Below are 26,031 nucleotides of genomic sequence, written 5' to 3' on the forward strand. Positions count from 1 at the left end.
AGATGCCATCATGGCTGACCAGCCTGACGGGAAAACTCAGCAGTATGTAGTATATGCAAGTGCCAGAGCATAGTGCATCGTGAGCCTCACCCCTAGGCAGCTCTGAAAGTGGAGGCAACCGGGCACATTCCAGGACAGGCTGCTGGTGGCTATTTTAAATCCTTCCCAAAGAACCCCTGTGTCTCTAATAAATTTAGCTCATCTTACTCTGACTGACACACTTTTTTTAAATAATTCTGTTCTGTTGGGTATTAATGAGATTTTTGTGCATTTGAAGGCTTTTTTTTCTTCTTGAACTTGTTTTTTTTTATGGTGGTTTTTTTTTTTTTTTTTTTTTTTTTTTAGGTAAAAACAGGTCTGTGGGAAATAGGAAAAACAGCACACATGAACATTTTTGGGTCTCCGGTGTTTTTTTAAAAATGCAGCATGCTGTAGTTGTTTTTTTCTAGTGTCTCCTTCTATAGGGGGAAAATACCAGGAAAAAACATGGTTTACATAGTAATTTAGGGAAAAATGCAACAAAAAAAACGCCATGGAAACCAGGTGGATTTTGGAAAAAAAATAGTGCTTTCTATGCTGTTTTTTTTTTTTTTTTGTGGCAGTAAAGCGCCAATGAAAATTCATGTATGTAGGGATGAACCCCTTATGGGGTTCTCCATGAAAAAAAGGGGTACTGTTTTCTAGAAGTGGTTACCTACTCCATGGACTGTGTTGGGTATTGCAGGAGATCCCTATTCAGTACCAGACACGGCCTATGGACAAGAGTGGTTCTGTTCCTACAAAAAGAGCAGACCAGCTTATCTAATCTTGGACACCCTGGCCTGGTTCCGGTCATAGTAACCATTAGACCAGAAGTATGAATTTTGCCTTTCTTTTGATCTTTGAAATCTTCCAGAATAATAATCGGCCTTATGTTCCCGGTACGCTTGCACTGAACTGGGTGATCTTACTACAGCGCGCTCTCCCCTGCTGCCGCTTTTTAATGTAGCGGGGCTGAGGAGTGATGTCATACCAAGCTAGGTGTTAGATTTTACCGCTTATCATGCGCTCGCTAAAGTCAGTTAGTGCTTGAAAAATTTCTCCATTTCGACAGGGGTTTGTCAGCGACAAAGCTGTGGGCTTGTTAATTGGCTTGTTAGTGTATGTGTGAAAACTGGCATGGCTGTGAGTCAAAACCTTGACAATTTCTCAGCGAGGCTTTGGAATTTGACAAGAATTTATATCCAAGGGAAACAATATAGATATGATTTTTGTAGTCGTCGCCCTGTATTCCACAATGTTGTTGTAGCCGTCCTTTGTGGTTATAGTCTTATGATTTCCGTAATGATAGCAATGTTTTAATCACCTAAGAAAAGTGCAGAATTATATATATATATATATATATATATATATATATATATATATATATACATCGAGAGAGAGGACATTAGTAGTAAGTCATCTAGTTACTTTAGGCAACACATCTCATTTAGGGCTCATGCACACGGCCGTAGTTTTGTCAAAAAAATGCGGTTCAGATGCAGACCCATTCATCTCAATGGGGCTGCAAAAGCATGTGCTGTTTGTTCTGTGGCTCTGCAAACAAATACAACATGTGCTATTCTTGTCCATTTTGTAGACCAGGATAGGACATTTCTGCAGGGGCTGTCAGTGTTATCCAATACATTTCAGCACTCTAATGGTTACATAGCATCATAAATCAATATAATGCTATGCCACCTTGTCAGTGCCTCGAGGTGGCAGTGCGCATGCTCGACTCCCACTCCATTAAAAAGGCAGGGGGTGGGGTGGGGGATGTCAGCAGGAGGTCCCTGTTCTTGGGACCAATAGAGTACCATCAGTTAGACACTTGGGGTCCATTCACACAGCCGTAGTGCATTGCGGATCCGCAATACACCTGGCCAGCACCCCCATAGAAATGCCTATTCTTGTCTGTAATTGCGGACAAGAATAGGACATGTTCTATTTTTTTTTTTTTTCTGGAGCCGCGGACTAGAAGATCATCGGCGCGCTCCTAAAATGCGGACAGCACACTGTGTGCTGTCCTCATCCATTCCGTCCCCTTAGAGAATGAATGGGTCCCCACCCATTCCGCACAATTGCAGACGTGTGAATGGAGCCTTACCGCTATGCTTTGGATGGGCGAGTTTTGAGTTTTGGAGGGCTCTTTCACACGAGCTGATCCCGTACGTGGAATCCGCTGCGTGAAAGAGAGCCAAGCCCTGTTCCGGACAGCAGAGACACGGAGCACTAACATGATTGATAATACTCCGTTCCTCTCTGTGATCTCTTTACTACAAAATCACAGTGACAACTTTATATCCCTGTGATTTTGTAGTAAAAAGGTCACAGAGAGGCACGAAGCATTATCAGTCATGTTACTGCTCCGTGTCTCTGCTGTCCAGAACGGGGCTTGGCTCTCTTTCACGCAGCGGATTACCCGCACGGCATCCGCTTATGTGAAAGAGCCCTAAGGGCTATGCTTTCTGCAAAGAAAAGTTACTTGTCGCATGTCCCCTTTTAAAGGGGTATTAAAGTTTCAACAAATAAAGCTTATTTATTCCAGTTCACTTCCAGTAATCAATTTTTGTACGGTTTTTCTAAGATCTCTGCTTGCCGTCACATTATTTCCAGTTTTAAGATCTTATCCTGGCCACCTGATGTCACCCAGGTGCGCGATACCTGTGTATCCATCATCCACGTAACCAGGACGTTTTTTTTTTTTTTTTTTAAGCCACCGGAAGTACGGTACATGATGTAGGTTCTCATTGAATGACTGCAAGCAAAGGTCTTGAAAATGAAGGATCTTGAGGAACTGATACAAAAGGTGTATTAAAAAAAACTTTTCGTAATCCGAGGAATAGCCTTTATTTGTTGAAAGTGGAACACCTCCTTTAAAAAAATGTTGAGTGATCCCCATGGCGAGCTGAATAGGCGACACCTGTCTGCCAGCATTTCTGGGTGGGATTTGGCAGCGTCTTGGACTGAAATAGTTAAGACACGCACTGCAAAGAATACATTCTCACCAGACACTGTCCACATGTCTCCCGCAGCTTTACATCTGCTTACAGTCTGTGAAACATCACACACTTTGCATGATAAATAATTCTAGGCAGCAGCATGCAAATGAACTGACGCGCTCCGGCACTTTTCCTTCCTGCTGCAACTTTAGGGCTACCTCAGAGCCTCAGCCTGCCGTGGAGGGATGTGAAGTGTGGGGGGCTCCATCCGGGAAGCTCCAGCTGTGAACAGGCCCACATCTCTAAATCGTCTGATCTTCAGCTTTTTCTGAACTGCTGATTGACGGCCATCACAGATGCGCGCTTATGAAGAAAATATAGGTCACCGTTCTCGTAATTTTTTTTTTCTAGTCCGACGATGACAATGAGTTATTACTGCACACATCAAGATGTTCCTTGTGGTCTGTGATCACTTAATTAGCTTCTTTTTTTTTTTTTCTCTTAAATTTCACAGTATAATGAATTGAATTAAACCATGGGGGTGATGGCAGCACTCTTACTGAGAGTCCTCGTTCTGATCCTCACATTTAGACGCCTGTTTTGTTCTTTTTGCAGTAATTGGCTTTACTCATGAAACCACGTTACCTCCTGTTTTATTCCCAAGCTATGTTTAGTTTCATTAACATATGCCGGCCTATGTGTGTGTCTTTTTGTGGGTTAACTTTTTGCTTTTCGTTCCAGCATCTACTCAGTAAAAGCGTTTTTTTTGTTTTTATTAATTTCCATTTCCAAATTTGCTCTTCTAGGTTTTTGGCTAAGAATTTGAAGCGTTAGGCTGCACGAGAAAGCAATTACGGAAAGCTGCTGACCATGCGTTAGAATTCTGGAGGCTGCCACCTTTTTGGAATATAACATTTATTGTGGATTGTGAAAGGGAAAGAAAGCGACAATGGGGAGGAAGAAAATCCAGATTACGCGGATAATGGATGAACGGAACAGACAGGTACTGAATACAAAGGCGATGCTGTGTGTTCCTGATATCTGGCTGTAGTTTTACACACATTCTCCAAAAATGCCTCCTTTCAGTGACCTTGACCAAAGGAGCTTTCACTGTGTATCCATAATGTACTGTATATTGTATTACTGCCAGAGTCCAGAGGGTGACGTGAAAGTGCTGATGTCACATATTGGTCAGGCCTCTTGCACACGAACGTTTATTTTTTCCGTTTCCGCTCTTGCGTATTCCGTTTGCGGTCCGTATGCAGAACCATTCACTTCAATGGGTCCTCAAAAACAACGGAAGGTACTCCGTATGCATTCCGTTTCCGTATTTCAATTCTGTTCAAAAATAGAACGTCCTATTATTGCCCGCAAATCACATTCCGTGGCTCAATTAAAGTCAATGGTTCCGCAAAAAAACGGAATGCATCTGTATGTCTTTCGTATCCGTTCCGTTTTTGCGGAACCTTCTGTTGAAAAGTTTATCCCCAGCCCTATTTTTAAATGTACTTACTGTTTAAACATTATTGTATGCTTCCGTTTCCGTTTGAGATCCGCAAATGGAAACAGAACGGAAGTAGAAACACTACTGAAACAAAAAGAAATGGAAAAACGGATCTGTGTAAAATGGACCGCAAAACCATATGGTTGTGTGCAAGAGGCCTCCGGCTCTGTACATGTTTATCTGACTGGTGTACCTTAAAGGTAGGCATGGGATTCAGCCAGTTCCCTACAGTTCTCCAGATGTTAAAATTACAACTGGATCGGAGAACCGTGTTACCGGCTGAATCCCGATCCGATGCTCTGGCGGCGGCAGGGCTGCTGGAGATGTTTGCTTCCATTGCTTTGCGCTCCACTGATAGTTTAGCTCCTTAGTTGGGTGGTATGTGTGTGTAGTGTATATATGGTGTATTTAGGTATGTGTACCATGTATATGGTGTATTTGTCTGTGTGTTGCATATATATTGTGTATGTATATGTAAACCTGTGTCGTGACGCCACGTGTCCGCCGCTGAGTAGGGAACCTGTTAAACATTTGAATCCCACCCTTCTTTAAAGGGAACCTGCCATGGTGAACATGGTGTCTGAGCTGCAGGCAGTATGTTATAGAGCAGGAGGAGCTCAGCAGGCTGATATATAGTTTTATCGGAAAAGATTCCATATAACTTGTATTTTATACATTTATATCCATTCTCATTCTGGGCTCTGTAGTCCAGGAGACGGTCCTATCAGTGACTGCCAGCTGTCATAGAGGGAGGGCTGTCATCACGGATAGGACAGACTCCTTCAAAGCCCATAAAGAGCAGGAATGTAAATGTATAAAATACAAATTACACTGAATATGTTCCCATAAAACTATTTACAACCTGCTCAGCTCCTCCTGCTCTATAACATGTCTGCAGCTCAGACACCGTGTTCAATGTGACCATTTACCTTTTAAAGGGGTCGTCCAGCCAGTCATTGGTAACCTACCTCACCCAGTGATTGGAAAAAGTCATTTCCTGTGTGTCAAGAGGGCACCAGGAAGGTGAATTTGGTGAGGTGAATGTGGCTTATTTTTATTTTATATTCTTTTATAACCTCACTGACCGGACACCCCCTTTAAAGGGAACCCGTGCCAATCGGCAGGCTGATAAATAGCTAGCCATAATATCTTAATTTTATAATTTTTTTTTTTTCATTTTCTGTCTACAGGTCACATTTACCAAGAGGAAATTTGGGTTAATGAAGAAGGCCTATGAGCTCAGTGTACTATGTGACTGTGAAATTGCACTGATTATTTTTAATGGTTCTAACAAACTGTTTCAGTATGCGAGCACTGACATGGATAAAGTCCTTCTCAAATACACGGAGTACAATGAACCACACGAGAGCAGAACCAACTCTGACATTGTGGAGGTAAGGGTACTACCCGTATGTGCTGGGGTACTTAGATTTATAAGTGAACTTCTCCTTCAGGCTGGACTATGTGCAGAATACTGCGTTCTTTCCTTTCATGTTGATGCGGTCTGTCGGCTATACCAGCCGTCGTTGGTAAGGCCGGATTTACATCACCGTTTAGATTTCTGTTCTTCTGATCTGTCAGAAAAACAGAAAAACTGATCCTGTATTTCAGGGCTGGCCAACCTGCGGCTCTCCAGCTGTTGTAAAACTACAACTCCCACCATGCCCTGCTGTAGGTTGATAGCTGTAGGCAGACTGGGCATGCTGGGAGTTGTAGTTTGCAACAGCTGGAGAGCCGCAGGTTGGCCAGCCCTGCTGTATTGTATTGTAAAATAATGGATCTCAGACAGAAATGGTTAAAACGGATGCCAAATGTGCTTAACTGAGCAGGATCCGTTGTTTTTTTTTTTTTTTTTCTTTACCGACGGATCAGAAAAATTTAAATCTAAATGGTGATATGAATCCGGCCTAAGCTTGAGTGTTATGATAGTGGTTTAATAAACTAGTGGACCTTCTACAGTTTCACCTCGGAAAGTTGATCTAATGGGGGGAAAAAAAGAATAATTCTTGGTTCTGTGAAAATAGGGATGTTCTTTTGAGCAATCAATGCAAAGATGGTGAGGACAGGAAAGTGATATTTGTCATAGGGGTACATTACGGCTGACTGTATACACCTAGTTACTTGGGATGAAAAAGCAGGATAAAAAGGAAAGCGGGAACCTATGGAGCAATCTTGCATAGTAGACTCTGAGCGTTTTGGTGCTTAGTTTCTCAAAGGTCATGGCTTCCATGGGAATTATAAGGCTAAAAGAAACCAGTTCATGTATCACATGTGAATCATTACCTCAAATGTGACCCTACTGTAAGATCATTACTCCAAAGAGTAAATAAGTACAGCGACTGTAAACCGATGTCACGTGTGTTGTGCCTCTTTGATTTACTCCAAGAGTAGAGTAACATTTTCTTTGATATCAACAGGTCGGTGATGATGATGAGAAATTATATTGTATTTTGTATAAGTCATGAAATGCTACATAACTAGCAAAAATATCAGTGATTCTTGGGGTAGAACCAGACATAGTGACCGGCTGGCAACCGGGACATGGCTGTGATGCATCCAAAAACCACACGGCCATGCAAGCCGTAAATTTTTGTTACATCCTTAAAGGGGTAGTGACATTACAACTTATGTCCCATCATGGCGGATAAGTGTCTGATTGGGGGTGGGGGGTTCCAACTGCTGGGGCTACCACTGATCACAAGAATGGGTGAATACAGTTGCAAGAAAAAGTATGTGAACCCTTTTGAATGATATGGATTTCTGCACAAATTAATCATAAATTGTGATCTGATCTTCATCTAAGTCACAACAATAGACAATCACAGTCTGCTTAAACGAATAACACACAAAGAATTAAATGTTACCATGGTTTTATTTACTTGGAAAAAGTATGTGAACCCTTGGATTTAATAACTGGTTGAACCTCCTTTGGCAGCAATAACTTCAACCAAACGTTTCCTGTAGTTGCAGATCAGACGTGCACAACGGTCAGGAGTAATTCTTGACCATTGCTCTTTACAGAACTTTTTCAGTTCAGCAATATTCTTGGGATGTCTGGTGTGAATCGCTTTCTTGAGATCATGCCACAGCATCTCAATCGGGTTGAGGTCAGGACTCTGACTGGGCCACTCAAGAAGGCGTATTTTCTTCTGTTTTAAGCCATTCTGTTGTTGATTTACTTCTATGCTTTGGGTCGTTGTCCTGTTGCAACACCCATCTTCTGTTGAGCTTCAGCTGGGAGACAGATGGCCTTAAGTTCTCCTGCAAAATGTCTTGATAAACTTGGGAATTCATTTTTCCTTTGATGATAGCAATCTGTCCAGGCCCTGACGCAGCAAAGCAGCCCCAAACCATGATGCCTCCACCACCATACTTCACAGTTGGGATGAGGTTTTGATGTTGGTGTGCTGTGCCTCTTTTTCTCCACACATAGTGTTGTGTGTTTCTTCCAAACAACTCCACTTTGGTTTCATCTGTCCACAGAATATTTTGCCAGTACTGCTGTGGAACATCCAGGTGCTCTTGTGCAAACTGTAAACGTGCAGCAATGTTTTTTTTGGAGAGCAGTGGCTTCCTCTGTGTTATCCTCCCATGAAATCCATTCTTGTTTAGTGTTTTACATATCGTAGATTCGCTAACAGGGATGTTAGCATATGCCAGAGACTTTTGTAAGTCTTTAGCTGACACTCTAGGATTCTTCTTCACCTCACTGAGCAGTCTGCGCTGTGCTCTTGCAGTCATCTTTACAGGACGGCCACTCCTAGGGAGAGTAGCAGCAGTGCTGAACTTTCTCCATTTATAGACAATTTGTCTTACCGTGGACTGATGAACAGCAAGGCTTTTGGAGATACTTTTATAACCCTTTCCAGCTTTATGCAAGTCAACAATTCTTAAAGAGGACCTTTCATTACAATAAAAAAATCTTAACTAAGTATGCTGACATGGAGAGCGGCGCCCAGAGATCTCCCTGCACTTACTATTATCCCTGGGCGCCGCTCCGTTCTCCCGGTATAGGCTCCGGTATCTTCAGATTTTCGGCTCAACTTGGAGGATGCTGCTCTTGTTCTCCTGGGCGTCTCCTTCTCCCAGGCTGGAGTGCTGGCCAAGCCTGGGAGAAAAAAAACTTTTTTTATCGTAATGAAAGGTCCTCTTTAATCGTAGGTCTTCTGAGAGCTCTTTTGTGCGAGGCATCATTCACATCAGGCAATGCTTCTTGTGAAAAGCAAACCCAGAACTGGTGTGTGTTTTTTTTTTTTTTTTTTTATAGGGCAGGGCAGCTGTAACCAACACCTCCGATCTCATCTCATTGATTGGACTCCAGTTGGCTGACACCTCACTCCAATTAGCTCTTGGAGATGTCATTAGTCTAGGGGTTCACATACTTTGTCCACCTGCACTTTGAATGTTTACATGGTGTGTTCAATCAAAACATGGTAACATTTAATTATTTGTGTGTTATTAGTTTAAGCAGACTGTGATTGTCTATTGTTGTGACTTAGATGAAGATCAGATCACATTTTATGACCAATTTGTGCAGAAATCCATATCATTCCAAAGGGTTCACATACTTTTTCTTGCCACTGTATGTTCTCCTTTGCCGTAGATAGTCCGATAGTAACTGACTGCATGATAAATTATTCAGTGGTGTAGTTTTATAGTTGAATGGAATATATTTTTGCATTATATAGTAATACTTCTCAATGTGTTCATAAGATATTTTGCTTTCATTGAATATCGGGCGACAGTACTGTGACTTTATAAAAGAGTTTGTGCTTTTTTTTCATTCATCTTGAGGCATTCTAATGGGAACAATGCCTTACTTGTCTAGTTCTCATATTGAGCAATACAGTTTATAATTTTCATCACCATTCATCCTAAAGTGAATTAAAATACCGTACTTTTGGTTCCTTCACTCTGCACTCTATACGTGTCACTTATTACATTAAGTGGTCATCTGTACCCCCACAATGCACTGCTTACTGGAAACAAATCCTGTCGAGTTTTGATTTTGATGTTCTGTTTGACATGACTATTAAAAATTAATATAAAGCAAAGTGTTTGCAAAAGTGTCAGGGCTCATGCACACAAATGTATTTTTCTTCAGTTTCCGTTCAGTTTTTTTTACAGGTCTGTATGCGGAACCATTCATTTCAATGGGGCTTGAAAAAAACAAAATATGGAAATGACTCCATGTGCATTCCGTGTCCATATGTCCGCATGTCCGTTCTGCAAAAAAAAATAGAGTATGTCCTGTTCTTATCCATTTTGCAGACAAGGACAGGCATTGTTACAATGGATCCACAAAAAAACTGATGTAACATGGACGTCACATGGGACCGCAAAAATACAGTCGTGCATGAGCCCTTAAGCAGTTTTAAATATTTTATGCATATAACATTAAGCGTGTTTAATGGTAAAGTCACTTTTCTAAGTTTCCTGCTGTTTATAGTGTTAGGCCTCATGCACACTACCGTTTTTTTTTTTAAGGTCCGCAAAAACGGGGTCCGTAGGTCCGTGATCCGTGACCGTTTTTTCGTCCGTGGGTCTTCCTTGATTTTTGGCGGACCCAAACGGATCCGTCCTGACTTACATTGCAAGTCAATGGGGACGGATCCGTTTGACGTTGACACAATATGGTGCAATTGCAAACGGATCCGTCCCCCATTGACTTTCAATGTAAAGTCAGGAGTCCCTTTTATACCATCGGATCGGAGTTTTCTCCAATCCGATGGTATATTTTAACTTGAAGCGTCCCCATCACCATGGGAATGCCTCTGTTAGAATATACCATCGGATTTCAGTTAGATCGTGAAACTCATATCCGACAGTATATTCTAACACAGAGGCGTTTCCATGGTGTACATGACTGCCCCCTGCTGCCTGGCAACACCCGATCTCTTACAGGGGGCTGTGATCCGCACAATTAACCCCTCAGGTGCCGCACCTGAGGGGGGTTAATTGTGCGTATCATAGTCCCCTGTAAGAGATCAGGGGCTGCCAGGCAGCAGGGGGCAGACCCCCCTCGGCCCCCCTCCCTCCCTCTATTGTATTATTTTCATTGGTGGCACAGTGTGCGGCCTCCCCTCTCTCCCCCCCGATCATTGGTGGCAGCGGAGAGTTCCGATCGGAGTCCCAGTTTAATCGCTGGGGCTCTGATCGGTAACCATGGCAACCAGGATGCTACTGCAGTCCTGGTTGCCATGGTTACTTAGCAATATTAGAAGCATCATACTTACCTGCTGCGCTGTCTGTGACCGGCCGGGAGCTCCTCCTACTGGTAAGTGACAGATCATTAAGCAATGCGCCGCACAGACCTGTCACTTACCAGTAGGAGGAGCTCCCGGCCGGTCACAGACAGCGCAGCAGGTAAGTATGATGCTTCTAAAATTGTTCTGTCTGTGACCGGCCGGGAGCTCCTCCTACTGGTAAGTGACAGGTCTGTGCGGCGCATTGCTTAATGATCTGTCACTTACCAGTAGGAGGAGCTCCTGGCCGGTCACAGACAGCGCAGCAGGTAAGTATGATGCTTCTAATATTGCTAAGTAACCATGGCAACCAGGACTGCAGTAGCGTCCTGGTTGCCATGGTTACCGATCGGAGCCCCAGCGATTAAACTGGGACTCCGATCAGAACTCTCCGCTGCCACCAATGATCGGGGGGGAGGGGAGGCCGCACACTGTGCCACCAATGAAAATAATACAATAGAGGGAGGGAGGGGGGCCGCACACTGTGCCACCAATGAAATTAAAACTGGGGAGGGAGGGGGGTCTGCTGCCTGGCAGCCCCTGATCTCTTATAGGGGGCTATGATATGCACAATTAACCCTTTAGGTGCAGCACCCGACAGGTTAATTGTGCATATCACAGCCCCCTATAAAAGATCAGGGGCTGCCAGGCAGCAGGGGGCAGTCATGTACACAGTTCTTAGTATATTCTAACTAGAAGCGTCCCCATCACTATGTGAACGCCTCTGTGTTAGAATATACTGTCGGATATGAGTTTTCACGAAGTCTTCGGATCCGTCTGTATGAAAGTAACCTACGGCCACGCATCACGGTCGCGGATGCCAATCTTGTGTGCATCAGTGTTCTTTCTTTATGCACTCCTAGGGCGGGTTCACATCAGGTTTTTGCTATCCGTTTAACGGATCTGTTGTAAAAAAAAAATAATAATACGATGGCACAGCACACTACACTCCTGCAGAGTACGTATCCTGCAGAGTACGGTAAAAAAAAAAAAATCTATACTTTTTTTTTTTTTTTTACAATGTAACTCTATGGTGAACGGATGCCACTGTCTGGCATCAGTCTGAGGCATCCGTTAACGTATACGTGAAACGGATGGCAAAAAACATGCTGTGAACCACCCAGCCTTATATTACTGTGACATGGACCATGTACCATATAGGTCTTCAAACAGTTCTTCAAAATTGGCAAAGAACGGGGCTCCCAATGACATGTATTCAGATGTTACAGGCAGTTGATGTGGAATCACTGTGCCAACCAACCAGTTTGCCTTTGAGCTAGACCTAAGGTCTTGTTCACATTTCCTTGTCCATTTGATGTCCGTGGAAAATCCATCCCGGTTTCATTCATGAAGAATCAGTGTGTCCGGTTTTCGCCCTCCATGTGTCATCTATCTTTCACGGTCTCTGCTCAGCTGAATATTAATTTCCTGAGCGTCCCCTACCGTTCATGTTGTGTTATTGGTCTTTCACGAACCCATGGACTTTAATGGACATGTTTGGTGTGCATCACAGACCAAAGTATTCTATGTCTCTATGATTCTTCCACTCAGGTGTGAGCAAACACATTAAAATCAATGGGTACATTTGCTGTCTGTGGAAAGTATATATCACATCTGTGAAAAACAGAAATGTGAACAAGGCTTTATTGCGTTATGGCAGTCCCCTGGTATTCACCCTTTAACCCCTATACAGGGATCTGTACTTCACTGCAGTGGAGCCACCAGGCCTCTACCTCTTGGAATAGTCCCGGTGTGGTGGGCTGCTGACCCACAGGGATCAGAGACATCAGTTCAAAACCCCAAAGAATCAGACAATACACGTAGTGAGGAAACAGGCCAAGGTCAGGGCCTGCAGAGTTTGTGAATCAATCCAGAGGTCAGGGCAGGTGGCACAGGATCAGTGTTGCCAACAGGCATAGGTCAAGAACCAGGATTCAGGCAGGTAAGTGGATAGTAGCTCTTTTACAGACTCCAGCAAGTTATAGAGAGACTTGGCAAGATTAGTAGAGATCGAATTGCACAGGCAAGGACTGAAGGAAACAGCCAGGTATATGTAGAAGCAGCTGATTAGTAATTGGACGCAGCCATGCAGCAGCTCACAGAGCATATAGTAGGGTTACAATGAATACAAGCCCAAATTCACACAGAACAGCGGCAGCCATGAACCGCCATTACAACAGAAGGACATTATGTAAGCATTGTACATGAATGAACTTACTCTGTTACTATTTAATTTCCCTAGAACATGCTACACACGTGTTTGCGCCATTTTATAAGGAAGCTGGTTTTTCTGCTGGCACAGGTTTGGACTGTGGAAGAAAGCTAAAGTGCTTGGTTAAAACCCACAAAGGCATGATTAGAATATAAAACCTTCACTCCGATTATGACTTGGCCAAAAACCTCTTCTCTTTTTCTAATTCCTTATTTAAAATACATTAAAAAAAATGGGTAAACCTTTTGGCCGGGATTTCTGAGAAGACGTTGCCTAAGCATTTATTGCAGTGAATGAATTCTTGAGTTTTGTTAGTGGTTTATTATTCAGTCTCCTAGAGAGCATAGAGAATTGCAATACTAAAAGAAAATGATAGATCTATCAGTAATAATGACGGACTCTAGCTGGTTGACGATCAAAGAGAGGGGAGGTATCCTTGAAATCTTTTATCCGCACCAGACTTCAGAGATTTTGTATTTATGCATACTCCAGACCCTGTTTTTTTTGTTTTTTTGTTTTTTTTTAACGTTCCTGGACGTTGACCGCACCATGTTGTGCATCTTCTCTATACTTTATGGTAGCATCAGTTTTCCCTATGGTGTCTGTGAGGAACTGAGAGTTTAGCAGTCACTTCAGACTTTATCCCAGAGTGTGTTATATGTGGACTGTTTAATCCAAAAGTTGAGCAGCTCCGCTTAGACCTCATGCAAATCATGAATCCCAGCTGTGAGCGTGCCGCCTCCCCCCGTCTAGAGAAAAGTCCTATTCTTGTCCGCAAAACGGACAAGAATAGGACATGTTCTGTTTGTTTGCGGGGCCGTGGAACAGACTAATGGATGCGGACAGCACACCCAAATATTTTGTGGTCCCACTGTGATGAATGGATGTGCATCTGATCCGCTAAAGACGTAGGTCGGATGCGGTCCAAAACTATGGTCGCATGTGTGAGGTTTTATCAAATGGAGTGCATCACAACCACCTACGGTTAATGTTTCACACATTATGCTATCCTCGGAGTTCGTTTTCCCTACTTTTTTTTTTTTGTATAGGTCACCTAGGTTTCATAAAAACAGTTTCTCTCCCCCAGCCCCCCCCCCCCCCCCCCCCCCCCCCCCAAAAAAAAAATGATGTCCATGGGTTGTTTCTCGTATAGCAGCTTGGCCCCATTCAAAACAATAAAGCTGAGGTGCTCTTTATAGAAAAGAATGGAACCTTTTTTTTAAAACTCATTAAATGGGTTTTCCCATAAATAATGTAAAAAATTAAAATGAGACATCATCTCTAATCAAGCTACAATCAGTTCTGTCCTTCATGTGGATCCAGAGATCCCCCCTCCCCCAATCATTCCTTCAGTTGCTCTGCTAGATTTGTTTCAAGCTGGCAGCTCGGGGGGTGTGTCCTTTCTCGGGGGGTGTGTCCTTTCTCGGGGGTGTGTGTCCTTTCTCGGGGGGGGGTGTCCTTTCTCGGGGGGGTGTCCTTTCTCGGGGGGGGGGTGTCCTTTCTCGGGGGGGGGGGTGTCCTTTCTCGGGGGGGGGGTGTCCTTTCTCGGGGGGGGGGGGGGGTCCTTTCTCGGGGGGGGGGGGGGGTCCTTTCTCGGGGGGTGTGTCCTTTCTCTTGCAGCTCTTTCCCCTCAGATAGTGCTGGTGGCAGTAGAAGGATGGAACTGAGCACGTGTGTCCCCCTAAGGGATTTTACGGAGGTGGACAGAGAAATAGGGAAAAGAATATACAGCAGGTGGCGCTGTGCAAAAACATTTTATTGAGTAAATCAGCAGCTTTACTAAATTTTTTATATTTAAGTATTCAGATTCAGTTGCTAGTTTCAAAATGCTAGAATATTTTTTGTGGGGGCAACCCCTTTAAATATGGATTGTAAGTGACTTTTGTATAAGAAAATAAATCTTAAAATCAGCAGTAAAAAATGGTTGCAGTGAAATCCTTAATAACGGTGTGTATCTGCCGCATGATATATCTTTGTGAGTGAGACACTGATGACAGGCTGTAATGGCGGCGCTCTTAACCGCCCCCGTCCTTTTAGTCTGAGCACAGGAGCCTGTAAAAACTTTATATTGACACAATGAGCATTTGATGTCTGCGCTCGCATAAGACTTCCTCGCGTGGCTCTCCCCAAATTCCTGCGCTCATGAAGTGTTTTCACAGATGTTTTTCAGCTTCTGTAGAAATGCATCAGATTACACGGAGAGCCATAAAAACTGGTCATTCTGGTGGCCAAATAAAACATAATCCTGCCATTTGGTATCTGGCAGCTCTCATTTAATCATGCAACCCAGATCAATATTATTGAGGCTGTTAGAGCAAATTATAAAGCGCCGGTGTTTCAGGAAGCTTAATTTCTTCAGCACATGTGCTTCATACAGAGGGAGGCAATGCATCTGGCAGGTTTATAGGACAATTGGATACTTGACTTAATGAGTTTTGGCAAGACCTTTCTGTGCCAGGAGAAATGAGATCAGTGGTTTTCTGAGCAACGTCTTGAAGACAAATTGCAGTGTGTTACTTGGCCTCGTCTTTAGTTGACGCGCTGCCTGTCTATTTCAAACACTTTGTTGGAAGAAAGTCAGTGCTCTGGAGAGGTCTTGTTGGATGGACTCCTAACAGACTAGCCGATAATTATTGGACATTTAGGGTAAGGATTTTTTTAATTTTTTATTTTTTTAACTCTAATGTATAGCACAGGGGTCAGCAACATCTGGCACTCAAGCTGTAGAGAAACTACAACTCCCAGCATGCTCCATTCACTTCTATGGGAGTCCTAAGAACAGCCAAGCAAGTGTTCATTCTGGGAGTTGTAGTTTCAGCACACCTGGAGTCCCGAAGATTGCTGACCCCTGGTATAGGAGTGGGTGTTTTGGTAGAAGGTAAATGAGGCCGCTATTGCCTTTGGTCAATAACATACATATTTTAACCTTTTATAGTATGTAGGTGGTATTGGACAGGTCATCAATATCTGGTCAGTGGAGGTCTAAATCCCGGCACCACCCCCAATCAGCTGTTTGAAGGGGCTGCATGCTCCGTTGAGTGCAGTTGTCTCTTCCTAGGCCTGTGACATCATGTTAGCCTAGTCCTGTTGAAATGAATGGGGCTGAGCTGCAATACCGAGGATGGCGCCATGTTCAAAAAGTGGCGTGGAGGCCATGGTGCTCACCGGAGTGCCACGGCCTCTTCAAAAAGCTGATCACCATTCTGGGGTACTGAGATGAGTAAGGCTACTTTCACACTTGCATTTTGTGCGGATCCGTCATGGACGGATATGTTCAGATAATACAACCATCTGCATCCGTTCTGAACGGATCCGTTTGTATTCTCTTTAACATAGCCAAGACGGATCCGTCTTGAGCACCATTGAAAGTCAGTGGAGGACGGATCCATTTTCTATTGTGCCAGATTGTGTCAGTGAAAACGGATCCGTCCCCATTGACCTACATTATGTGTCAGAACGGATCCGTTTGGCTCAGTTTCATCAGACGGACAGCAAAACACTGCAAGCAGCGTTTTGGTGTCCGCCTCCAAAGCGGAATGGAGATGGATCGGAGGCAAACTGATGCATTCTGACCGGATTCTTTTTCTATTCAGAATGCATTGAGGGCAAAACTGATCCGTTTTGGACCGCTTGTGAGAGCCCTGAACGGATCTCGCAAACGGAAAGCCAAAACGCCAGTGTGAAAGTAGCCTTACATGTAGTTTGCAAGTATTTTGCAGGTGGTGAATCTCAGATTATGGAGCTGTGTATGCTGGATGTAAGACAATGGAGACTGAAATCCTGAAGTATGAAGGCGTCTTTCATCCACAGTACAACTCTGTAATAGAAAATCTGTAATATTTTTTTGTCCTCCTCTCTGTGCTGAGGACTCAAAACAATTCCTTCCACTTACTAGACCCCTTGAGAAGACAGACTGAGGAGGTTATCAAGGCTTTTTCCCCCACTATTAACATTTATCATGAGTTTTGTGTACCGGTGTTTCATTGTACAATCACAACTGTGAGGGAACAAGTCTCTTTTGGACTTCCCTAATGTCTTTCTAAGCCATGTTATTCCCTGTTTCACTTGCACGGCTAGATGCATTTCCCTTCTATGGAATCTGCCAGCACTGAACTGCATCCACCTCTCTTCCCTTACTTCCCACTAGATTTGTTTTCTTCCAGGGAGCTCTGAAAGCTGATAAGGAGGGATAAATCACACAGGAGCTTCTCTGCTCTTCAGAATCTGGGTTAGGGCTCATGCACACGAACGTATACAGCCCGTGCCCATATTGTGGCCCACAGTATACAGTAACCGGCAGTGTGCGCTCCGGATCATGGATGCGGACCCTATTTGTGGTCTGCAGTACGGGAGCGGGACCCACACATTAATGTTCATGAGCCCTTAGAGGCAGTTCTTCTATCAGACTTAAGATCTCGGCTAGTTCTGACATGCCTCCGTTTCCTGTGAGCAGTCTTTTTGTGTCTGTTATGAGAGAAGGGTCTTTCCTGACCAGCAGTAGACGGCAAGTTAGGTGGAAGTGAGACCCCTAGTGGTCATTACTTTACAACTTTTTTTTCAGGTGGATGCAGGCAGATTTTTTAAATAAAATGATTTAGAAGTTTGCTAATTACAACATTCTGTATTAAATAGTATGAAAGTACAATGACTGTTTAAGGGTACTTTCACACTAGCGTTTTTCTTTTCCGGCGCTGAGTTCCGTCCTAGGGGCTCAAATCCGGAAAAGAACTGATCAGTTTTATCCTAATGCATTCTGAATGGAGAGTAATCCGTTCAGGATGTCTTCACTTCAGTCTTTTTGACTGATCAGGCTTTTCAGAAAAACGTAGCATGTTGTATTTTTACCTCCGGCCAAAAATCCATAACACTTTGACTGAACGCCGGATCCGGTCTTTTTCCCATTGACTTGCATTAACGCCGGATCCGGCGCCGTGTGTTCAGTCAAACCGGATCCGGCTTTTGCATGTTAAACCCGAAAAATGTGAAAAGAAAGTTAAAGTCCATAAATGGCGGATCCATTTTTTCCAATGCATTTTTTCATTGTGATCAAAATCCTGATCAGGATTCAAATGTAATCAGTTTTCACGCGTTTTTCCGGATCCGGCGGGCAGTTCCGGTGTCTGAATTGAACGCCGGATTTAAACAACGCTAGTGTGAAAGTAGCCTAAGGCCTTTTAGGGTGCTTGTCCAGCCGCCAGAGCTGCTTGCGGATTACTTGCACTTGCTGAGCTGCACCTGTAGTTCGAATGGCAACTACCGATGCAGCCCAGTAATTAGCAGTGATCTGCTTGTAGAGCCTGCAGCCTGCACTTGCAGGCACCCTTAGTACACTGCTGGATCAGAAAGTAGAGTAGTATATACAGATACTTCTTCTCTTCTTTTTTGAATCCCCTCCTGGTTTTGACATCCAAAACTGCATCAAACAGCCTGAGTATGTGGCTGCACCCTTAATGTAATGGTGGGAGAAAAAACCTTTTAACTACTGAGTGACGCTTGATTCCTTCAGAAAATCTATTTATATGGGACTGAAGAAGGCATCACTCCAAAATAAAATGGGTAGTAGACCTGCTTTATTCACCCTGTAGGACCTGCAGCCCGTGGTCTTGAAGAGATTGCACCCAACATCCACTTATTTGACAAAGCTGCTGTTTTTGTTTTTTTATATCGGACTCTATACTGGAATTTAAGGTTCTACTTGGTCACATTTTGTAGCCTAGTCGAGGGAAATGCTGAGTAGATATTTTATATTGTTTAAGAAGTGTAAAGGAAAACCGCTAAACACGAAAAATAGAGATGATTAAGTGGCACTGCCTCTGCAGACATCCTACACGGAGGCACACAGGGATTATAGGTGGTGCTCTACAAACACGGCAGTTCTACAATGCAGTGGCCTCCAGAAAAAGCATGTACTCAAGAAAAGTAGCTTTTTTTTGTTGCGTACTTGCTCTCCCCAGGTACCTCCTGCTTTTCCAGCTACAATGAATAAAAGATACGTTTTAAAGGGGTACGCCAGGATTTACATATTGATGATCAATTTTTATGATAAGTAATCAATATGAGATCGTCCAACTCCCAGGACCCCTGCCGATCAGCTGTACGCCTAGGCGTCGTCTTAGGGCCTGTAACATCACATTCATTGGTCACATGGCCTAGGTGTAGCTCAGTCCCATTCAAGTAAATAGGGCTGAACGCGATGCCAAGCACAGCCGAGATACAGTATATGACGCTGTGCTGCAAGGGAGCGCTGTGGCCTCCTCAGCTGATCAGACCCCTGCTGATCTCATATTGATGAAAGGTCAACAATATGCAGCAGTGGTGATTGCCACCATTTTTTCCCCCATGTTTTTTTGCTTTATAAACAAGAATACATCTGTCTCAGATATACATATGTGAAGTAATAAACTGAACCATGGGGAGTATAGTGTTCTACCATCCAGGCTGTCATCAGTATTGCTTTAGTAATTCATCTGTGTATTCCTTTTTGATGCACTTCCAGAAGTAAATACTCAGAAAACTAGGACCTGCTGTGTATTTCAAATACTGACTTATAATGCATGTCCATGTGGATTGTGTACAGTGCCCGTGTGTGGACCTACATAGATATCAAAGAACACAAACTATAAAAAGACTGGCACATGAGTAGCACAGGGCAATCCCTGCAGACAGACTGATCTCTTCTTTATCAGGTTTAGGGATAATGCCTTAAAGTCTGAGTAATCTTGAGGAGCATTCTGAGGGCAAGGGCAGAGCAGCAGCTCTAAACTTTCAGTAAGCCTGTGCCTGGAAGGAATCTGCTTGCAGTTTAGAGACGTGGCCCCACAGTATTCTGGCTCTGTCCACTGTGTAGTGGCTGTGACTGATAGCTCCCATTGCCACATCCGCCTGCAACAGCTGATTGGCTGGGGTGCCGGGTGTCAGACCCCTTACTGATCTTTATATTGATGACCTATCTTGAGGAAAGGTCATCTGTAGCCCGGAGAGACTATAGACCTCAAAGGCTTTATTGACATGTAAGTCTTCCAGCATCGTAGCAAAACCACAGCATTTTGCTGCAATTTCAGGAAAAATCATGGTAAAAAAAAAACATGACATGAACAAAACTTTTAAGGAGCTAGAAAAAGGCAGCTCAGTCCTTCTTGCTACCAGGTGTCAGCCTGGTGGATGCAGTGGAGTCCACTAAGGTAGCATGTAGAAGAGCATATTATGGCACCATGTAACTGTCACCTTAAGGGCTCATTCAGACGGCCGTATGCTGTCCGCAAAAATACTGAATGCTATCCGTTTTTTTGCGGATCCGCAAAAAAAATGAAACCTGTCCTATACTTGTCCGTGAAAATCAGGACATGGCCCCATTGAAGTCTATGGGTCTGCAAAAATACTGAATGCTATCCGTTTTTTTGCAGATCCGTTTTTTTGCGGATCCGCAAAAAAACGGATAGCATTCAGTATTTTTGCGGACAGCATACGGCCGTCTGAGGCCCCTTTCACACGAGCGAGTATTCCGCGCGGATGCGATGCGGGAGGTGAACGCATTGCACCCGCACTGAATACTGACCCATTCATTTCTATGGGGCTGTGCACACGAGCGGTGATTTTCACGCATCACTTTTGCGTTGCGTGAAAATCGCAGCATGCTCCTCTTTGTGCGTTTTTCACGTAACGCAGGCCCCATAGAAACGAATGGGGTTGCGTGAAAATCGCAAGCATCCGCAAGCAAGTGCGGATGCGGTGCGATTTTCACGCACGGTTGCTAGGAGACGATCGGGATGGAGACCCGAACCTTATTATTTTCCCTTATAACATGGTTATAAGGGAAAATAATAGCATTCTGAATACAGAATGCATAGTAAAACAGGGCTGGAGGGGGTTAAAAAAAATAAAAAATCATTTAACTCACCTTTATCCACTTGCTCGCGTAGCCGGCATCTCCGTCTGACTCTTTTACTGTCTAGGACCTGTGGAGAGCATTAACTATAGTTTAAGGACCTGGGATGACGTCACTCCGGTCATCACATGGTACGTCACATGATCTTTTACCATGGTGATTCACCATGGTAAAAGATCATGTGACGTACCATGTGATGACCAGAGTGACGTCATCCCAGGTCCTTAAACTATAGTTAATGCTCTCCACAGGTCCTAGACAGTAAAAGAGTCAGACGGAGATGCCCGGCATCGCGAGCAAGTGGATTAAGGTGAGTTAAATGATTTTTTATTTTTTTTAACCCCCTCCAGCCCTGTTTTACTTAGCATTCTGTATTCAGAATGCTATTATTTTCCCTTATAACCATGTTATAAGGGAAAATAATACTATTTACAGAACACCGATCCCAAGCCTGAACTTCTGTGAAGAAGTTCGGGTTTGGGTACCAAACACGCACGATTTTTCTCATGCGAGTGCAAAACGCATTACAATGTATTGCACTCGCGCGGAAAAATCGCGGGTGTTCCCGCAACGCACCCGCGCATTTTTCAGCAACGCCCGTGTGAAAGAGGCCTGAATGAGCCCTAAAGGGAACCTGTCATCAACTTTATGTTGACCTCACTGAGGGCAGCAAAAAATAGTGACAGAAATGCTGATCTCAGCGGTGTGTCACTTATGAGCTAAAAGTAAGTGGTTGCTGAGAACCAGCATCATAATCATTGCAGACTGGGCCTTAAAAAGAGTAAAATCTACTGAAGAGTCCTGGTTATTCCTAATCTCCTGCACTCTCACCCATCTGCTGATGATTGGCAGTTCTCTCCTAGAGAGAAAGGGAGAAAACTAGGTAGAAGCCTGTCAGCCATCAGCAGGTGGGGGGGGAGAGCAGGAAGTCATGAATAACCAGGACTCTTCTCACGTGGCCGGGACTCTTTTCCAGGCCCAGTCTGCAATGATTGTGATGTTGGTTCTCAGCAACCACTTACTTTTACCTTATAAATGACAGACCGCTGAAATCAACTCACCTGTCTCTACTTTATTCAGCCGTTAGTATGGGCTGCATAAAGTTGATGACAGGTTCCCTTTAATCCCAGTTTGGGTGAGGGTATATTTACATGGTATGGTCTTATCAAATCCCTTTTCTTTTCTTTGCCACAATTTAACAAAACTGCAATATCATTTCAATTTATGACTACCTTCTAACAAATGGGGAAGAGAAAAGCGTGCATCACCCAAGGCTGTCCACATTAGTTATGTCTACAGAATACAGGCTTCATTTACACAACAATGTACTAATATTTTTGACATCTTCTCTATAGTTGTTTACAGCTTAAAACCTCCCAAAACACTGAGGGGGAGATTTATCGAACTGGTGTAAAGTAAAACTGACTTAGTTGCCCATAGCAACCAATCAGATTCCACCTTTCATTTTTCAAAGGAGCTGTGAAAAATGAAAGGTGGAATCTGATTGGTTGCTTTGAGCAACTAAGCCAGTTCTACTTTACACCAGTTTGATAAATCTCCCCCTAAGTCTGAAATTGGAATGCATGAGATCATTGTTTTTAATATTTGTACTACCTGGAAAAATTGGACCTTTAAAAATAAATAAATATGGTATCTGTATTCTGTCCCTTGATTAATGCAGGGCTCTGGAGTCATAGCTAGTTTTGGGTGGAATTAAAACAGCTTAAAACATGCTATCTGTTATTAATATTTGTATAATTTATGAACTTTCATATAAATTTAGAAATGTTAATCATAGATATATCTTATGTTCCATCAGGCTTACATTATTAGCAAAATCAGCAATAGGCAGGGTGTTATAGTGGTTATGGATAATCAGTTCTCACCTCTCCTGTTTTTTCTCTCCGGTCCCTTACACTATAAACTGTGATAAGCAGGATGTTCTAGTGGTGATAGAAAATCAGTTCTCACCTCTCCTGTGTTCTCTCCTGTCCTCATACTATAGACAATTATAAGCAGGGTGTTTTAGTGGTGATAGATAATAAGTTATCACCTCTCCTGTCCCTTATACTATAAATGGTGATAAGCAGGATGTTCTAGTGGTGATAGAGAATCAGTTCTGACCTCTCCTGTTTTCTCTCCTGTCTGTTATACTTAGTATCTTCATGCTGCTCCAAGGCCCTTAGTTACAATGCCTCAAACTGTGCTGCACATGCACAGTAGTGAGGACCAGAGGAAGAAGTTCACTACTCAGAATACCTGCCATCATCTCAGAACTGCTAGACAGAACAGGAAGACCGCATTAAAGGGATTGTCCGGGAATAAGTAACTTTTTACAGCCACAACCCACAGCCTGCCTCTCCTATAGAAAGAATCATTCTTGCATACTCCCCACCACTGGAGTATGCCGGCTCCCTTATGTCCATCTTCCAGTTCGGGGTTTGTTTAATTCATCCCCTGCATATACATGATAATATGCTCCGCTGCAGCCAATAACTAACTTCAGTGGTGATGTGTCTAGTGGATATGTCACCACCTGCAGCGGAGGAAATGACCATGGTGGAGAGGATGGAAGAGTGGAAGATAGACATGCGGGAGCCAGTGGTCAGGAACCAAGCTGTGGATAAGTAAGTAGGAAGCTTTCCATGGTTTTAATTTCTGTATAAGTAGCCTGATTAGAGTAAATTGGTTATTACTAAATTTTTGGTCATTTATGAAGAAGAATCCGCAATTACGGACAAGAATAGGCAGTTCTATGGGGGTGCCGGCCGGGTGTATTGCGGATCCGCAATACACTACGGACGTGTGAATGGACCCTGATATCTTAAACTTGATGGAGTAGATTACGAGCTGCAGGGAAATGTAATGAACAGTCGCTTTTTTTGGTAGATGCACCTACCTGCAGTTTACCGGTGCACTAACAAATGTGCCTGTCTTCAATTATTACAAGTCAAATAGTGGCTTGCAATTAAGGTTTTTAAAAACTCACTTAATGCTGATGTGTTTATATTTGAGGTGATTTCACATGTGGCACTTTTTTTTTTTTTGTTTTGCATTTCAGGTTGTTTGCATTCTGTCCTTTTTTTAAATACAAAAAACGCCACTCCAGATGTTGGTTGGCGGTCTATGGGGATTCATATTAAATGGTGTTTGAAATTACTAAATGATCTTGTTTTTTTGTAAATCCCCTTTTCTGGATTTTCATTTTTTCGTTTTTGTGCTATGGACATCCCTAATTGCAAATGGAAACTTGCTGTTTTTATAATATATATATATATATATATATATATATATATATATATATACAGTACAGACCAAAAGTTTGGACACCTTCTCATTCAAAGAGTTTTCTTTATTTTCATGACTATGAAGGCATCAAAACTATGAATTAACACATGTGGAATTATATACATAACAAACAAGTGTGAGACAACTGAAAATGTCATATTCTAGGTTCTTCAAAGTAGCCACCTTTTGCTTTGATTACTGCTTTGCACACTCTTGGCATTCTCTTGATGAGCTTCAAGAGGTAGTCCCCTGAAATGGTCTTCCAACAGTCTTGAAGGAGTTCCCAGAGATGCTTAGCACTTGTTGGCCCTTGCCTTCACTCTGCGGTCCAGTTCACCCCAAACCATCTCGATTGGGTTCAGGTCCGGTGACTGTGGAGGCCAGGTCATCTGGCGCAGCACCTCATCACTCTCCTTCATGGTCAAATAGCCCTTACTTTCAAAGTTTTCCCAATTTTTCGGCTGACTGACTGACCTTCATTTCTTAAAGTAATGATGGCCACTCATTTTTCTTTACTTAGCTGCTTTTTTCTTGCCATAATACAAATTCTAACAGTCTATTCAGTAGGACTATCAGCTGTGTATCCACCTGACTTCTCCTCAACGCCACTGATGGTCTTAACCCCATTTATAAGGCAAGAAATCCCACTTATTAAAGCTGACAGGGCACACCTGTGAAGTGAAAACCATTTTAGGGGACTACCTCTTAAAGCTCATCAAGAGAATGCCAAGAGTGTGCAAAGCAGTAATCAAAGCAAAAGGTGGCTACTTTGAAGAACCTAGAATATGACATATTTTCAGTTGTTTCACACTTGTTTGTTATGTATATAATTCCACGTGTTAAATCATAGTTTTGATGACTTCAGTGTGAATCTACAATTTTCATAGTCATGAAAATAAAGAAAACTCTTTGAATGAGAAGGTGTGTCCAAATTTTTGGTCTGTACTGTGTGTATATATATATATATATATATATATATATATATATATATATATATATATATATATATATATATACACACACACTGCTCAAAAAAATAAAGGGAACACTTAAACAACACAATGTAACTCCAAGTCAATCACACTTCTGTGAAATCAAACTGTCCACTTAGGAAGCAACACTGAGTGACAATCAATTTCACATGCTGTTGTGCAAATGGGATAGACAACAGGTGGAAATTATAGGCAATTAGCAAGACACCCCCAATAAAGGAGTGGTTCTGCAAGTGGTGATCACAGACCACTTCTCAGTTCCTATGCTTCCTGGCTGATGTTTTGGTCACTTTTGAATGCTGGCGGTGCTTTCACTCTAGTGGTAACATGAGACGGAGTCTACAACCCACACAAGTGGCTCAGGTAGTGCAGCTTATCCAGGATGGCACATCAATGCGAGCTGTGGCAAGAAGGTTTGCTGTGTCTGTCAGCGTAGTGTCCAGAGCATGGAGGTGCTACCAGGAGACAGGCCAGTACATCAAGAGACGTGGAGGAGGCCGTAGGAGGGCAACAACCCAGCAGCAGGACCGCTACCTCCGCCTTTGTGCAAGGAGGAACAGGAGGAGCACTGCCAGAGCCCTGCAAAATGACCTCCAGCAGGCCACAAATGTGCATGTGTCTGCTCAAACGGTCAGAAACAGACTCCATGAGGGTGATATGAGGGCCCGACGTCCACAGGTGGGGGTTGTGCTTACAGCCCAACACCGTGCAGGACGTTTGTCATTTGCCAGAGAACACCAAGATTGGCAAATTCGCCACTGGCGCCCTGTGCTCTTCACAGATGAAAGCCGATTCCCACTGAGCACATGTGACAGACGTGACAGAGTCTTGAGACGCCGTGGAGAACGTTCTGCTGCCTGCAACATCCTCCAGCATGACCGGTTTGGCATTGGGTCAGTAATGGTGTGGGGTGGCATTTCTTTGGAGGGCCGCACAGCCCTCCAT

At 43.3% G+C, this 26,031-nt stretch overlaps 1 protein-coding gene across 13 annotated transcripts in view; it reads left to right on the forward strand.

Annotated features, from left to right (window-relative positions):
- MEF2A (myocyte enhancer factor 2A) overlaps window positions 1–26,031 on the forward strand; it is a 154,679-nt gene that overhangs the window by 61,637 nt on the left and 67,011 nt on the right. For 12 of the 13 annotated variants that reach the window (XM_040414234.1, XM_040414231.1, XM_040414236.1 and 9 more), the window contains exons 2-3: window positions 3,767–3,963; window positions 5,655–5,858. In XM_040414234.1, coding sequence (XP_040270168.1) covers window positions 3,910–3,963; window positions 5,655–5,858 — 258 coding nt within the window. In that variant the 5' untranslated portion in view covers window positions 3,767–3,909. Of the gene's footprint in view, window positions 1–3,206; window positions 3,342–3,766; window positions 3,964–5,654; window positions 5,859–26,031 lie in introns of those variants that run through there. The other variant, XM_040414227.1, reaches the window with a different exon arrangement.

The sequence above is a fragment of the Bufo bufo genome, chromosome 1 (assembly GCF_905171765.1).
Source record: "Bufo bufo chromosome 1, aBufBuf1.1, whole genome shotgun sequence".
Classification (NCBI taxonomy): Eukaryota; Metazoa; Chordata; class Amphibia; order Anura; family Bufonidae; genus Bufo; species Bufo bufo.